This window comes from Mesitornis unicolor, unplaced genomic scaffold (assembly GCF_000695765.1).
Source record: "Mesitornis unicolor isolate BGI_N332 unplaced genomic scaffold, ASM69576v1 scaffold9983, whole genome shotgun sequence".
NCBI classification, from domain to species: domain Eukaryota; kingdom Metazoa; phylum Chordata; class Aves; order Mesitornithiformes; family Mesitornithidae; genus Mesitornis; species Mesitornis unicolor.
Genome location: NW_010175774.1, coordinates 4 through 16,134, shown reverse-complemented (window position 1 = coordinate 16,134; position 16,131 = coordinate 4). Strand labels below are relative to the sequence as shown.

The 16,131-nt window shown below is 39.4% G+C and overlaps 1 protein-coding gene across 1 annotated transcript; it reads left to right on the top strand.

Annotated features, from left to right (window-relative positions):
• Positions 1-578: 578 nt before the first annotated feature.
• Positions 579-15,778, top strand: LOC104538346 (forkhead box protein N1-like; the record flags this gene model as incomplete). Its single annotated transcript, XM_010181514.1, has 6 exons — positions 579-731; positions 1,625-2,128; positions 4,277-4,387; positions 8,430-8,557; positions 9,367-9,463; positions 15,571-15,778. Coding segments are annotated over exons 1-6 (1,201 nt in total), but the record flags the coding sequence as incomplete, so codon positions are not given.
• Between the last annotated feature and the right edge of the window lie 353 nt (positions 15,779-16,131).

The window sequence follows — 16,131 nt, the reverse complement described above, 5'->3', positions numbered from 1 at the left end:
GTAGAAAACTTACTTATTCTTCTGAGCTAATGGTAAATTTCCAACTCAGTGGCTTAAAAATCCTATTCTATTAAAAACAAAACAGGCAATCCATCCAGCTACTAATCCAGTAAAAATGCTACATTTAAAGAAATTCTCATCCTGTTTATAAAATAAATAAATAAAAAAGCAGGCGAGCAGAAAGACATCAGAACCTTTTTGTCTACTCCCTGGCAGTAGAGGATACCTTGCAGCATTTCAGAATTCCTTGGGACTTTTTGGGAACAAAAAGATCTCTCTCCTGTTGCCTGTCTATTCACCGTGTTTATCTTTCATACCAAGCAACTGAGAATAATACTTTTCGTCAAAGAGCAAAATAACCAATGTCGTACCTCCACTATGAAAATTTCAGGTGGAGAATCGACAGCAGTGCCATTCATATGCCTTTATATAACTAAATTTAGAGACTTTTCAAAACTCTTATCTAACAAAAGGTATCACAACCAAGTGTATTAGGACTATAGAGGAGAGTGAGGAAGTAAGAGTTAAGAAGTTACAAACTGAGCAAGTTCACGTTCATGTGAGAAGCCAAAAGCGTCATGAGGAGAGAACAAAACTTCAATAGCTTTGACACACAGAGCCACGTGCAGATGAATGAAAAAGCTGCATCGTGTTCCACTCTGCAGAAAGCGCTGGCTTTTTATGCTAAGTTGCCTCTGGGACTTCTTGAAATCTGGTTCTCCCATGAAGGCGTATATTCCTTTACCTGTTCTCCTAAAATACCGCGAGACCAACTTGGATTTAGAGGGGGAAGGAGGAAAGGGACCACTTGGTAATCTATTCTGACTTCTTGTGTAACGCAGAACATTTTTGTTGTGCTTTCACTGAACACAATAACACGCTCTTGACTTGAGCACGGCTTCTCAAAAGGCATCCAAGTTGTTACTCACCCTTGATGTCAGGGAAAATACGCATAATTCCTTAAGCTGAATGTGTTCAGCTTCAGGATCCAGACACGTTCTTGTCAAGCCTTTCTCTTCTAGATTAAAGAGCACTTTAGGAGCTGCTATTTTCTTTTTGCACAAGTGCAAAAGGGAAGGGAGGAGAAGAGACAGGTTAAAAGGAAGGTTAAAATGTCTGCCCAGAGCCTGCCTGTCTCACAGAATGAGTGTGGCCATGTTAATGAAAGGAAGTGATGTAAGTAGCAACATATCTGGCAGCTTGGAACACCAGCAGAGGATGAGATCAAGCTTATTTGACTAAACTTGTATACGACAAGTCTTGCGCTTATCATATTCCTGTCATTTAATCTTTCATCACTTGATCATACATCATCTTTTTCCTGAAGTTCTAAGACCAGCTAGTCAATAGTTACCTAAGACATCCTGTTTTTCCAAGATAGCTGCACAAATTAAGATTACTTCAGCCTTCTTTTATTAATTTACTTTTGAACAGGTTTGGACACCAAGTAACCAGAAAAGCCTTTAAATCTTTTAGGGCTTCTCAGTATGAAGGTGGCTAGGAGTAGTAATTTTATACCTCTCATCAATAATGTATTTTTTTTAATGTACTTTTTGGTAAATAATAAAAATAAGAAAACATTTCCTCATACTAATCCTAAATAAATGCCAATAATTCATTGCAGGATAATCCCAGCTATAACTGCCAACCTTATGAGTCAGACGGCAGGACGGAAAGGAAGAGTTCAGAGTCTTCTCACAGCCCCAGCCCTGCTTCTCCAGCCCAGGATCAAATTCACGGGAGATACGCTGCAAGCCAAGGAATTCACTGTGGCAAGAACAAATTTAAAGCATCTTTCAGCACTGAAAAATTCAGACGGTACAGTTACGAGGAAAGCACTGTAGGAAATTATGACAGGTTTCTCAAGAGCAGCAGAAACCCCTTTCACCCTTACAAGAGGCAGATCAGCGAAGACGTCTTCCAGGAAGCACATCAGGCCCTTCCACCAGAAGGTTCACCCTTCAAAACCGCCAGAAGCATCGAAGGTTTTGAAGGCCTACCAGGATCTACAGGTCCTGACGAGTCAGAGTCATTTCCCACACACATCCCAAACATCTCCACAGAACAACCATGGTGTAACAGCCTCCAGTACAGCACCACAGGTCAAGATCACAGTTCACAAGTCATGGTCAGTATGTTTTCTAAATTTTTTCCTGTTTCTGATGGCAAAAATACAGTTTGGGCACTATTTTGTTCTCTCTTAATGCAGCTACATGGACATTTACTCTCCTGTCAAGTTGCAGGCTAGAGCTCAGGACAGACATCCATATTTGTTTGTCAGTGTTCTCTATTTTACGGCTTTTCCTTACTGCAAAACAGCCCTCAGCAAGGTGCACAAAGACAAATTATTTTCCACTAGACATGATACGTGAACCCTAAATATCTAAATACTTCCTGGCAACAGGTTCTATATCAGTAGTTGTCATCAATTGGTATTTTCAAGGGACAAAAGTTCACAAAACAATATTTTTCATGCATGAGGACATGTGTATCAGTGAACGTATGTAGATTTGTTACAACACCTCGGCTAACCTGTATTTTTCTGGATGCAAATAGAAGAGAAACTCTAAGACATGAGTACTACCTAAAATTAAATATAAGAGATGTTTGTGGTATGTGCAGTGTAAAGGTGCCTGGGCTAATTCACATGCTGGATAGAGGCAACTGCCTATTTAGGGCAGCACAGAGATCCTTGTAAAGCAAATTACCCTCCAGTATCTCCACAGGATATCTCTGCTGTGATTCAAAGTGTATCTTCATGAACTAGTGCAGACAAAAACCAATTACTACGTCTGCCAGGAGAGGGCCCTAACCACTGGGTGCTAAATTGCTGTGAGGGCAAATTCAAGGGTTACCGAAAGAAAGAGGAGTTAAAAAAAAGTCTTGATTGGATTAAGACAATTCACGAGGCAATGGAAGGATGCTGTCAGGGTACATAGCCAGGGATAGAAGCCATTCAAATTAAGGAGGAAAATTATTTAAATCTCTTATTTCCTGGATCAATCTTCATCTAGGTCAGATGCATTTAATGCAAACCTATAAGCAGTTGATTGAAAAATTCCCATTTTCTTCCCAAATCCTTGGGCTGCAAGATGTAGAGAATGTAAAGCTAGCACTGCAGGAGCCTGTTACCGAGTCCTCAGGAAAAGACAGGCTACTTATTAATGTCTCTGCTGGTTCAGTCAGCACGCAAAGCTCAACTTCAAAGCTCTTAAATAGCTTACACACTGTAGCAAATTGACATTTCTGAAAAACTTCATCTTATGGTCACTGAAATAGCATGGACATTTATTAATACTGGATGTGGCATTTAGCTGGTGCCAGGATATCAAATCAAGTCTAATATGTAACTCTACACTAATCTATACTATAAAAAATGGTCACCTATGGCCTTGCTGTAAAACAGAAGGGTAAGTGCTATTAGTTCCTTGAAATAATGCCTACATCAGCTCTCAAAGAGAATTCCTGGCCGTGAATGTGAAGTGGGGGAACCTGCAGTCAGTCACCAGACCTGTAGGTAACGACACTGCTAAAGACACATCATTCCCTGCACTGTTTATCACCAGCAAGCTCTACCCAGCTCTCTGCTTAGCACGCCGTTTGAATTGCTCTTCTAAAGCAGGCAGTGTTATCATACACACTGTGAGGTGCACTCAGCATTCAAACTAAAAGACAGCAAGATTTAACACCCAGGAGCCTGAGCCCTTCACAAAATCAAGCCCTGTGCAGAATCCAGAGCAGGCCGCTGGACCTGTGAGAAATTAAGGCTCGATGAACTTCTCTCTCTTCATTTTCACATTGCAGAAAGAAATTATATTCTTACTCTATTTCCTGTATCTTGATCAAATTCAGTAGTCAGCCTAGTCTGAGTCTTTTCTGCCACCTCTTTCCTGTGCATTATAGACCTCACCCTCTGCCTAATGACAAAACTCCAGCGTCAGCTCGAGGTACTGACGGCCTGCAAGATAAAATCAGAGTATGAAAAAGAGAGAGAGATGGGGACGCATGTGCACGCTCTGGAATGAAAGCTGCAGTTTGTGTATGCAAGAAAAAAAAATAAACAGAAAGTCACATTTTTGGAATTGCTCTTTGCATGGAATTTGGACAGGGATTTCCTTTTTCAAGTTGTAATTATATAAATACAAGAAGCAATGCTGCTTCTTGCATCACTAGAATATAAAACAAATTCTGTGTAACACTTACAGTAACTAACAGAATTCTTCTGTTTGAAATTAAGATGCTTTCTCTAATAACCCTTTCCTTAAATATTTTCTAGCAGGATTCAGACATCAAGCTTAGGACATCCCCACTGGAAGGACAGCCCGGTTTGTACTGCTACCAGCCTCAAGTACAGCAGATGTACTGCCCCTCACACCCTTTCCATCAGGTCAGTGCAACGTGTAGGCCAAAACCCCCTGTATTTCTAGCATTATAACAGCACAAAAAGACACTGCCTACTACATTTGTGTTTGTGGGGCCATGTTTGTATACATACATTTCATTTATGACAATGAGATCTTAAAAGAACCACACCTAAATGCGTTTTTAAATGGTGAGCCAGAAAAAGAAAGAAAATAAAGAAAACTTGTAAAAATTGGATCTTGGTACTACTTATTTATATTTTCACCACTATGATCAAGAAAACTGGCTTTGAAAGCGAATAAATTGTTAATGTAACTGTGAGCATTTCATGATCCCAGGGAATGAACTGTGCTTTAACTTCAGAATGAAAAAAATCAAATACACGTGACCTTAAAATTCAGCTCAGACATAGACAAACACTTGCAAAGCGAAATTTTAACAGCAAGATGATGCTCACTTTTCTGGTGCTCCTGGCACACACGTCTCTTTTGCAATCCTTTGACTGTTACATCACCCCCAGTGAAAGATTATTCAGCTGAAGCATAATTGACAACAGTGCTGATGAAGCAGGAGAATGCACAACATTAAGGTTGTTCTTCCGTAACGTAACTATTTTATTGAAACTAAAAATGCACAGGAGTAACCGACACCTCGTTTTTCTGAGTGTGTGTAGGTGTCATCTGAATACACGCCAGTCCATATTTTCTAAGCAGTATACGTGCAATCTATTTGTAAAATCATACATCTATATCTTAACCTCACATGTGATCCTAGCACGTGTTTATAGATGTTAGTGAGCGTGGGCTACTGAGCTTTAAAATCTTGGCATACAGGGAGGGTGTGTATTACAGAATGTTGTTTCCATCACTCTGATATGTCTCTAAATAATTTCCTTTAGATTGAAATAGTGGTGCTGCTCAGTGCACTGACAATTTCCTCTTTTACGCTTGGTTATCTACAGTGTAAAATTTTTCAGTAAGAAACACATTCAAGAAGATTAAAAAATAGGCTTGGAACATCCTCTTTAAAAAAAACGAACCTCAAACTTATTTAAGGTGAAATTAAGGCAATGAGGATTGTTCAGACATACAGGCAGAAATCCATAGACAAAAATAGTACAACTACCAAACCTCCAAACCATAAGAACTGAATTAAATTAAATGTATGGAAAATTCATATAACTTTCACACAAGTTACGGACTCTTTGGGTCCCAGTGACTGATGTTTGATAGTGGGGAAACAGCCGTTCCATTTCATTTGACTTGCTCAAGAAGTACAAAAAAACGTGACTAACAGAGCAGGGATTTCAAACTGTGCGAAGAAAACAAACAGGTGACTGTATGATATTTCACTGGAATCGTTAATTCATATGATGTTATTACTCTGAGTCATTGAAAGAGTAATCGTGCCATTCATCATCATTAGCTCCTAATGAGGGGAAGGAAAGGTTATTTTTTTAACTATCTTTTAAGTTCTTATCAACACCCTTAAAATCAATTTACCTTTTTTTGTTAGCCTAAAACTCAATAGAAATAATAAAAATGTAATAAAATTAAAATAGTACAAAAAGAAAGGTGATATTACACTACCATCCTGACTTACGAATTGATTGATTTTATTAAAGTTATTTTAGAAGAAAAGGGTCCCAGATGAAGGAAATATAAAGTGGTTCCCCACTGGGACTGCAATACAGACATTGTGGATGTGCCACAGCACCACACATCTCACACACAGCATAAATGTCAGGTTTGTGCTTTTAACAGACCCTCCAGTTAGCTTGTTAATTCATTTGAATATTTTCAAATTTATTTATTCATTCCAAAGCAGGCATCCTTCCCCTGTCACTGCTGATTTGAGACCAGTACTGTTACTATACATTGGCATTAAGCCTATTCTAAAAGCCTACAAAATTAAAGCTGAAATACACCTTCTGGGAGTTGCTAGGCAAGATCCAACAAGCACTAAGAGGAAAATCTGCCATCCACCTGCAGGCTGGCACTGTGACAGGTCTCTTACATGCAGCAGGTTTCTGATAGGTGTCTCAATATTTCTTTATGTTATTATAGTAAAGAATGACATCAAGTTTTACTACTCTGAGGGAAAAAACAGGCAGTACAAGCAGCCAAAGTCCTAACAGGTAGAATTTGCTGTCCATGTGCCATAATCAGGCACTGGGATATGAAAGAACACGCGATACAAGACTGAGAAGTGGTGGGGTAACACCTTTTGCATGCAGCAGCTCCAGTATTAATACTTTACATTTCAAATTTGAATGGAGCAGTGCAACTTAAATCACTGGGCAGTTGCACTCAAGAGAACGGGCCCTTTAGCCTGAAGTGAAGGATGTTCAAACTACGCCTCACTTTTCATTAGAGGAATGAGAGGAAGCAACTCCTTCACTAATTTTGTCCAGATGACAAAATGGCCTCACCTTCCCCTTTGCTGGACAAAACGTAAATGATGACTCATAAAAATTACTTCTTATTGACCTGTAAGACACAGCAGACACTTACTGAAGTCACCAACCCACCCACCATAAACACCACCACCTTTCATGCCAGTTGTGCGACTGTAGAACCAGCTCAAGCCTGTCATACCAGACCATTTCCCAGCCTCTGCTCCCTCAAAAAGCAGTAATGAACCCAATAAAACAGAAATAAACCTTAAAACGCCCAGTTCTTGCCTTTGGTGATGACATCTCAACCAGTTCCATCTCAGTATCCCTTCCTTTCAAAGGGCCACTGAATAAATTCAAAATTAGTGTGTGAATTGCCCAGTTTTCTGCTCTGGTGAAAAATCTGCACACGATGCAACAAGCAGGCAGCACAGAACTGAAATTAGCTCACAGCTGCTCTGGAGATTGCAGTTTTGCCCGGTATTTAGTTTAACAAGGCAGGACATGATGAATTACGTACATCTCATTTCTTTCACCCTGCTTACTGCAGCAAACAAATGAGTGTGTTCAGTATGTTTTTCATCATCCCATTTCAGGCAGTTTAATGTCAGAAAGATAAAAGCAAACAGGCAAAAACTCAAGCAATGCTAAAATTACTGGGAAACTACAATAAAGCACCCAGAATAAATAAATAAACTACAAACATTTTGCAAGCACATGATAACATCTCACAGGCATTTTAAGGGGACAAAGACCAAGAGCAACAGAAGCTATTGGTCTGTCCAAAAATAGGAATGACAGTAAGAACCTAAGGAGACGTAGAAACTAATTACCAAGGAAATTTTCCCAACAAGTCTGTCAGAGGAACCATAAAAACCTCATGACACAGGACTTGTAGAGGTAAGCAGTAAAACACTAGAACAAGGCTCAGCAACCTTTGAGTACTTAGGGAAGGCATGCAGGTCGAGTTTTTTTAATAGCATATGACATGACTCCTAATTTTGACCATGCCCTAGCTCTGGCATCTGGAAAGATTCATCTGCAAGAGGCAGAAGTTCCTCACACACTGAGGTCCGAGTTCAGTGGGAGCCTTTGCCTCACAGCGAACCAGCTGATGCTATCTTACCTTAGCAGGGCAATGTTTCTTTGTTCTCCGAAGTTGCTTGCCAGCAGGTTGAAACTGTAATTTGGAGAAGAAAAATATGGGACCAACTGCTGTGTTCAAAAATTGAGAGCAGTCTTGCAGAAACTCTGATGCAATCGAGGCTATCTAGACGTATTATCTCCCCTCTTTCACCTGTTTTTTTTTGCACTGGCATATTTCTATCAGCCGTTTCTTTAGTATGGCTGAGAGTTAGATGGAGTTGGAGATCACTTGAAGAGACAGCTTAGCATTTCAGACTCAGGTAGCATTATGCTGCTTGTCCCTAGGGTAGGAGTGAGGGTATTAATGTATATGCTATTTATAGAAATGTTATTTGATTTTAGGTGTCTCAGCTACTTTTTCTTAGGCTTTTGCTATAGAAAATGGAGGGGAAAAAGCTGCTTAAGGTAGTGGGTAACAGCACTTTAACTCCTGGCCTCTTGGAGAAGCCTGTTTCTTGCCATTGACACTGAGCAGCCTCACCATTTATTGCTCAGCCAAGTAACATCTCTTTTATTTTATCATCAGTATCCCTCGGGAGGCAGCTATCCTGTGACCTATATCACTTCTTCACACTACCCTTACCAAAGAATTGCTCCTCAAAGCAGTCAAGAATCCCAGCAGCCTCTATTTCCCAAACCCATCTACTCCTACAGGTAATAAAACATTTTTTCAAGTCCTAATGTTACAGGAAATACACTGTTTACCCACTACCTATTTCCAGCATAACCTGCAATAACATGGTTACTCTTATTTGTCTTGTTCCCGGTGTGCTCTGTCCTCTTTGTATGAATCACAAGATGTTCCAGACTCTGGGGCCAAGGCAAGAGGGAAATGAAATGCTGCAAAGCATGTGAACAGTCTTGATCACCCCCACAAAAGCTAGATGTTTCCCTAATACAAAATATCAGGTGTTGCAAATTTCATCAGCACAAGACTAATCACACTTAGTCATCTTTTCCAGGGCCTGTATTAAAAAGAATGTTTTCTCCAGTTAGTAGGGCAAGGAAAAGCCTAGAAAACACATCAGATATGACAGTCGCCACACAGATTTAGCCCCCAAATAGGAGTCTAACAAAGTAGATCAGACGATTAAATTTTAATTCTATTTTCTGTCACTGTCAGTTTGCTATTGTCTTTGTGGCCTTTACCAGTTTAAGCACTGAAACACAACCTTAAATATATACACACCAGCTGGATTTGAAGGCTGTGGTCTTGATTCACTTTCCATTACTTCATTTTAAACCCAGGTTAGACCTTCTATATGTGCTTCGAGAATTACCTCTAAAGGTTACGCAGTGTAAAGAGATTGCTTATAAATAACTGAGTGGAAATCTTAAGCATCACCAGTATCCATGCTATGACAGTGAAAGAGCTATGGCTTACTGCAAAAAAAGGGTCTTCTTTTCTTCCCCCGAGGAGTCAAGCAGAACAGGCTAAAATACTTTTCTTTCTCTCCCTAAAGCATCCTGATCTTCATGGCACTCAAAAACAGCAAGACAGGGAGTTTGCCAGTCAGTGAGATTTACAATTTCATGACCGAACACTTCCCTTACTTTAAGGTGAGTTCCACCGGGAGGGGGGGGAAATCTCCCTCTAAGCTTACCTGGCAGCAGAGGGAATAAGGGAGGGGATTCAATCCATGAAACGGGATAAATTCTTAGTAGATAAATACAAATTAGTAGATAAATACAACTACTTTCGTGATCACAAACTATCCAGCATTTCAGGCCTAGGCAAAAATGTGAATGTGATACATGCTAATATTTAAGACAAAAAAAATTAAAAACTGTCCTACCTTTGAGTTTGTACAGATAACAAGTGACCATTCCTCACTAACAACTCATAAAAAGGATAAAGATTTTTTAAACAAATCCATTGCTCCCTCTCAGATCTCAAATACAGGCAGAACTGGTCTTGTGGCTTCCTCTGCCATCAGTAGCACCTCCAGCCTCACGGGGAAGCAGAGGTTCAAGGTTATCCTCCTCTGTTCTGGAGCTGGGATATCCGTCTTAGGCAACTCCATCACTTGCATGCACTCCTCAAAGAAAAGGATAATATGTGATAAATGGTACTAAGCTGATAATTACAGAGTAACGTTGGCGAAGGTAAGGGTGTATGGTTTGCAGCAGATACTATTGAAATTTAAATCCATGCTATAAGAGAATGGTTTCTTGCACATGGAATGCAAGTGGGAAGAGATGAGTCAGCACATGATCCAAGAGCAGGAGGATTACAGTTAAGATATTAAAAAGAGCTATAATAGAATCATCAAGTGCTGCTCAACACAGAGCTTTGTTATTGCTGATCCTTCAGAAACACCTCACTGAAGTCCAGATCAGGTGATCTGCAACTGCCAGCAAGGCCCAAAACTGAAAACAAAGCAACACGAGTCTGTCCTGTTTCCTCTTGCAAAGAGGAAAACATGCAGAAACTCAAATAAATATAAAGCAGCTACAGAAAGGAAATTAAAATGTTCTGATACAGTTTTGCAGTGGTTTTGGACACTGAGAACAAATAATGCCTAGAGAAATAAAGAAATAAAGAAATAAATCTAACATGTCAGTAATCAGAGAGAAAGAATACAAACGACCATGAAGTAAGACGCGTTAGGATCCATTACACTTCTGTATTCCTTGAATTGCAGATTTCCTCCCAAGGGAATCACTCGCTACTCTGTTATTTGTTATAAGCAAGAGAAGGGAGGAAAAACATTAAAGAAACCTAGCATTGCAATTGAAGAACGATCCCATTGCAGCTCAACTGGTCATAATCCACCAGAACAAAACTGAAGCGCTCCAACTTTGTCACAGGGACACATGAAATTAAGGAATGGCAGTTTGCTGAACAGGGAAAGGAAGAGTAGAGGGGCGTGTGGCAAGAACATAACAGCTGTAAGGTTTTGTTCATTTTCAAAACAAAAATAAATGTTAGGATTTGTATTGTGTCCCTAACAGAGTATTAACTACATTTTACATGTATTTACATGCGAGAAATAGTAATAAACAAAGGGAAAAGAGGTTGAGTATTGTGAAAAAGGTCCTGGGCCACAACATCTTGAAATTGGTATTTTGCAGAACTGTGCTTCTTAGCATAATGCACAAATCCTGTGATCTACAGCAGAGTAATACATTCTTATCTGATGACTGTTTTGTAGAAAAAATAGCATGAGCTTCCAGCAGAGAGGATGGAATATTAAAAATAAGGCACGTCCACATTTATTCATCAGACCAAACCGAAATTAATTCTCCTTTGCCTTACAACACAATCAGTCATAAAATGAAACAGCAGCTCGTAAACCCAATGCTGCTGCTGCCAGCACAGAATTCCTCAGACAGCAGACGCTGGCTCTGCAAGGTGTTGCCTTTCTGGTCCTGAATTTAAAGTTATTCTGACACAGCAGAAACATTAGAGAGATATACATCCCTTCTTCAACTACATATTGTGTGTAAATATTGGGTACTGTCTATATTGTGATATTTTGTGTGTAAATGTGTATAGACAGCTATGTGTTCATATGTCTGTCTGTATATATACAGATGTGTGTATGCATACCTACTGTACAGAGGAGCATGTATTTCTACCACAGCTTTAAATAACTGAGTAATTGGTTTATACCTAATCTAAACTTGTCCCTTTTATTTATAAAAAGTGAGTTTTGGTGGGCACTTTTGTGTGGGGTTTTTTGGGGGGTGGAGAGGTGTGGCAGATGTCTCTTAATTCATCTAAAAATTGATGAGAATGGGGCTACTGCCACCATATACATCATAGAAAAAGAACAGCAGAGGGGGTACTGCTGGAATATTCACTATTTTGTGACGGCTTTTTTTTACCTTTTACTTACAAATACAGTCAAATGATTGAATAGTTCCATCCCAAACATCCTTAAAATAAGCAGGGGAGAATATGCAAGCAAATATTCCGCTTACAGGCACTAAGTCCTGTTTACCTCTGGTCTTTACAGCAGCCCACAGAATTATAACAAAATGGCAAAAGTTAATATCCTCTAATATCCTTTTTCTGAGAGTCTTCAGCAAGATAAAGTCACATAAAAATCAGCGAAGAACGTTTTGTTGTTGCTACCAGAACTCGCTAAATAGCAGGATACAACAGGGGGAGGGGAAGCAATGGAAGTTGCAGAGAAACAGAGTACGAGTGTACACAGAACCTCGCTGGGAGACATGAGATGTTACAAGCCTAGTCAAATTAACTTGTATTCGCTGCCACAGCAAATTTAGTTTCTATGATGCAACAGCCTCATTTCTAGTTGAAACAGAGCAATCCAACTCCTACGTCCTAAAAAAACCATCTACGCAGCTAAAGTTGAATTACTCTTTGATGTACCTCTCCCTTCTTTTGAGACCTAGATTTAAAGAGAAAGGGTTTTGCAAGAGCACTGAACTCTTTAAACTTCAAGAGCTGGTCAGGATCAATGGGTCTGTACCATAATATTTTTGCTTGGTTTTTTGTAGTGATTAGCGAGTCTGGCAGAAAGCTTTAATCTTGTTAATTGGAGTTATTCCAGTGGTCCAAGAGGTTAGGAAGGTCTGTGGTCTGAGGGAGCAGCAAGTATTCCCTTGCAGTGTCAGATCCCACACAGCTCCATCCACAAATGCAGCGATGGCAGAAGCAAGCCACAGCAAGGAGGTTCCAACTATACAAGAGTAACTTCAGCAGCCAGAGCTCAGTTCATGAACAGCAAATCAAATGTTAACTTAAAAAGCTGGTGACAGAGTTGGAACATGAACACACTGCCGGAGCGTTCCTCCGGGGCCTAGCTGGGTAAATGATTATTTTTCGCTGCTCAGCAATACCAAGTTTAATGCAGGAACCTGTTCCACTCCTGGCAGCAGTCTCCAGAATAAATCTGTGTACTTTTCGCTCTTAGAGTTTCTAAAACTATCACATAGTTTACACCCCCACACATTCTGAAAACCTCTGAGAAATATATGCCACTCCCATCTTCTCCGGTGCTTAGCAGAAACACTAATTATCCTGTCTAGATACTCACAGAGGTATATGCAGCCTCATGTGCAGGGCAAGAAACATGAATATTCTTTCAGGTCAGCTTATTCAGTAGCTCAGTACACATCTTACCCAGCAGGAACAGTTTTGTTGACTTTTGGAACTGCCAGAAAGCAACTTGACTATGATTTGCAACACAGAAAATGTGATTCATCTTCAGTATTACCCTATGGCAGAAAGAGTTTTAAAGGGTTTTTTTGTTGGTTGGTTTTGGTTTGGTGGTTGGTTTTGGTTTTGGTTTTTTTTCCTAATAGAAATGCAGGTTGTCTCACCTATGGGACTGGCTAACAGCACAGTGAAATGCTGACATCAGGTGGGCCAAAAGGGTAGAAACTGCACTGCTATGAAGGGAAAAGAATTCTTTTTTAGTAAAGAACATGTATTTAACTTCCACAACTAATTATTTTTTGTACTGAAGAAAGCAAGTATTGTATTTGACCCCCAAATTCTTCAGTTAGGCTATTAATGCCATAGCCCACAAGACAGTCCTTCACAAGCAGCTAAGAAAGACTTAATTTTACATTCCTGGTAAAAGTAGAAATTCTGTCAAAGTATGTTAAAAAGTCATGGTCAGTCATGTGAGAGGAAAAAGGGACACCAGTCCACTGATAAAAGATGATCTTAGAGGAAATCTGTTACATTAGGCAACAATCAGAGAAACTATCAAAAAGCTGGCTTCGTTTGAGAGAAGGATCCCTGTTAATAAAGTGTGAGAATGGAAAGAAAACTTAATGTGCATAAAAAGGAAATGTTAACGTCTTTAAAAAGAATATGGAAAAACATCTTTATTTCTTGTGGTCTCCATTCAATAATTCTCTGTGGCGAGATATGAACAATTACGATGACGTGTTTCGCATCAATGAACAGGAATCAATAGGGGCACACAGACACCTTCAGCCACCTTTCAGAGAGTTGTTTAATTTCTCTTCATTCTTACGACACACAGATGAGGATTTTTTGGGAAACAAGAAAAGAAAAAGCATCCGAAATGGGTTTAAAAAAAAATCCAAAAAAGCCTCACATACAGTAGTACTGAAGATCGCTCTCTGTAATCTGATGAGCTCTGAAGTCTTCGCATCAATGAACAGGAATCAATAGGGGCACACAGACACCTTCAGCCACCTTTCAGAGAGTTGTTTAATTTCTCTTCATTCTTACGACACACAGATGAGGATTTTTTGGGAAACAAGAAAAGAAAAAGCATCCGAAATTGGTTTAAAAAAAATCCAAAAAAGCCTCACATACACTAGTACTGAAGATCGCTCTCTGTAATCCGATGAGCGCTGAAGTCTCACTCGAGATTTCTTCTCTCATCTCTGCCAATGCAGACCTTTTGGAAAGAATATCAATTGACCAACACAGGTAAAGCTACAATTGGATTTTCTTCGCTGGTCCCACAATGACAGAAGCCTAACTGGAATAGCAGTTGCATCTATTACAAGGCAGTTGGGTTTCTCAGGTTGACTCCTACCTTTATGTAGCAAGTCATTTTTCAATTTTAATTTCAATTTTAGTATTTTTTTATATTGCAGCAGCAATGAGCTAAGACAGGTCTACTCAGATACGCAACAAATGGCGTTGTACAGCACTCACCCCAATGAAAGCAAGGAAGTGGCACATCAGGAGTTTTCTGTAGGAATCTTCTGATATGCATAAGCAAACGAGTTTACAAAGCCTTCATGTGATGGGCAGTATCTCCTGGCTGCATCACTAAGTAAGCAGAAATTATCGAAATCAAATCAGCAAACACCAAACGTGTATGCAATAAAAGGATACAGGGCCATTTCTTCAAGATCAGTATTTCAGACTAGCAAGCAAACAGGAGAAGCTGAGCACGACCGTTTTGCTGGGTATTTCCCTCTTCATCTCTTACAGCAATATTCATTTTCAAAGTTATTTTACAAGCAATCAGGACAAAAAAAAAGCTCACTAGGTTTTCTTTTCTTTCCATTCTCCTCAGGGAAAGAAGGGAATTTTGTTTTCCTCAATGATCAGAAACTGCCTAAATAAAAAGAGAAGAATCATTTTAATGAAGCTTAGATGTATTTAGTTTAAAGAACCCCCCAGCTTCGACTACCGAGTGAAAAATAAATGCAAAGCAAAAAGATGCAGTGATCAGATGTAGAAACCTGTATCTCCTCTGTAGGGCTTGTGATTAAACCATTTGCTTATATAATTGGCTAGCATATGAAGTTACACCTACAGTAGTCTGCTAGAATTCTTTTGAAGTCTGCCTGGACACTTCATTTGAGTCCATGTAGCACTTAGTCCTTCAATTAAGTGTTTGAAATTTTTCTAGGTGTTCCAAAACAGATTAAGAAGATGTATTTCCTGTTTTAGAATATAATCTTTTGCACACTTAATTCTTGTTATTTGCAAATTCACCCTTAAAAATCCAGCAGCCGCTCTGACAAAGCCAACCCTCTTGCTCAGATCAGTTACTGCTTTATCTGATTCCTCTCTTCCCGCACAACACGACTGTAACATTTTTGTGGCTTCCTTCTAACGTACAAGTTTCACGTTGTTGAAAGTATACTCTAAACAGCATTTCTTATAATCTCTTCAGTGAAAACAGAGAAATACATTTTTATCCCTTTTTTTTTTCCCTTGACGTTCCATTCTTAGATTGCATTTGTTTTTCCAGACAGCTCCAGATGGCTGGAAGAATTCTGTACGCCACAACTTATCTTTGAACAAATGCTTTGAGAAAGTCGAAAACAAGTCAGGCAATTCTTCTCGAAAAGGCTGCTTGTGGGCTCTGAATCCAGCCAAAATTGATAAGATGCAGGAGGAGCTTCAGAAATGGAAGAGGAAGGACCCAGTTGCTGTAAGGAAGAGTATGGCAAAGCCAGGTCAGTAATATATTAGTGTCTTAGTTCTCAGTGGTCCTCAGAACTTTTCTTTCCAGTAGGCACCAAGCTCTATAACAGAATTTATATATTATTTCAGAAAGCATTTAAGAATTTTTCCTGCTTATAAAGCAGTTGGCAAAATAATGTAAAAAAAATAAAAAGCAGAATTAAGTAAGACCTGGTTTTACAGGAGCGCTTCCAAATAGGGACAAAGAAGCCTCACCAAGAAAACATTCTCTCCTGACTTCTCACTAAACTATTGAGTAAGATTCAGTAAATCTGAAATTTATTCCAAGTATCCAACCTTTAAACAAAATAAAAATGCAATTTCACAGAATCACAGAATCCCAGAA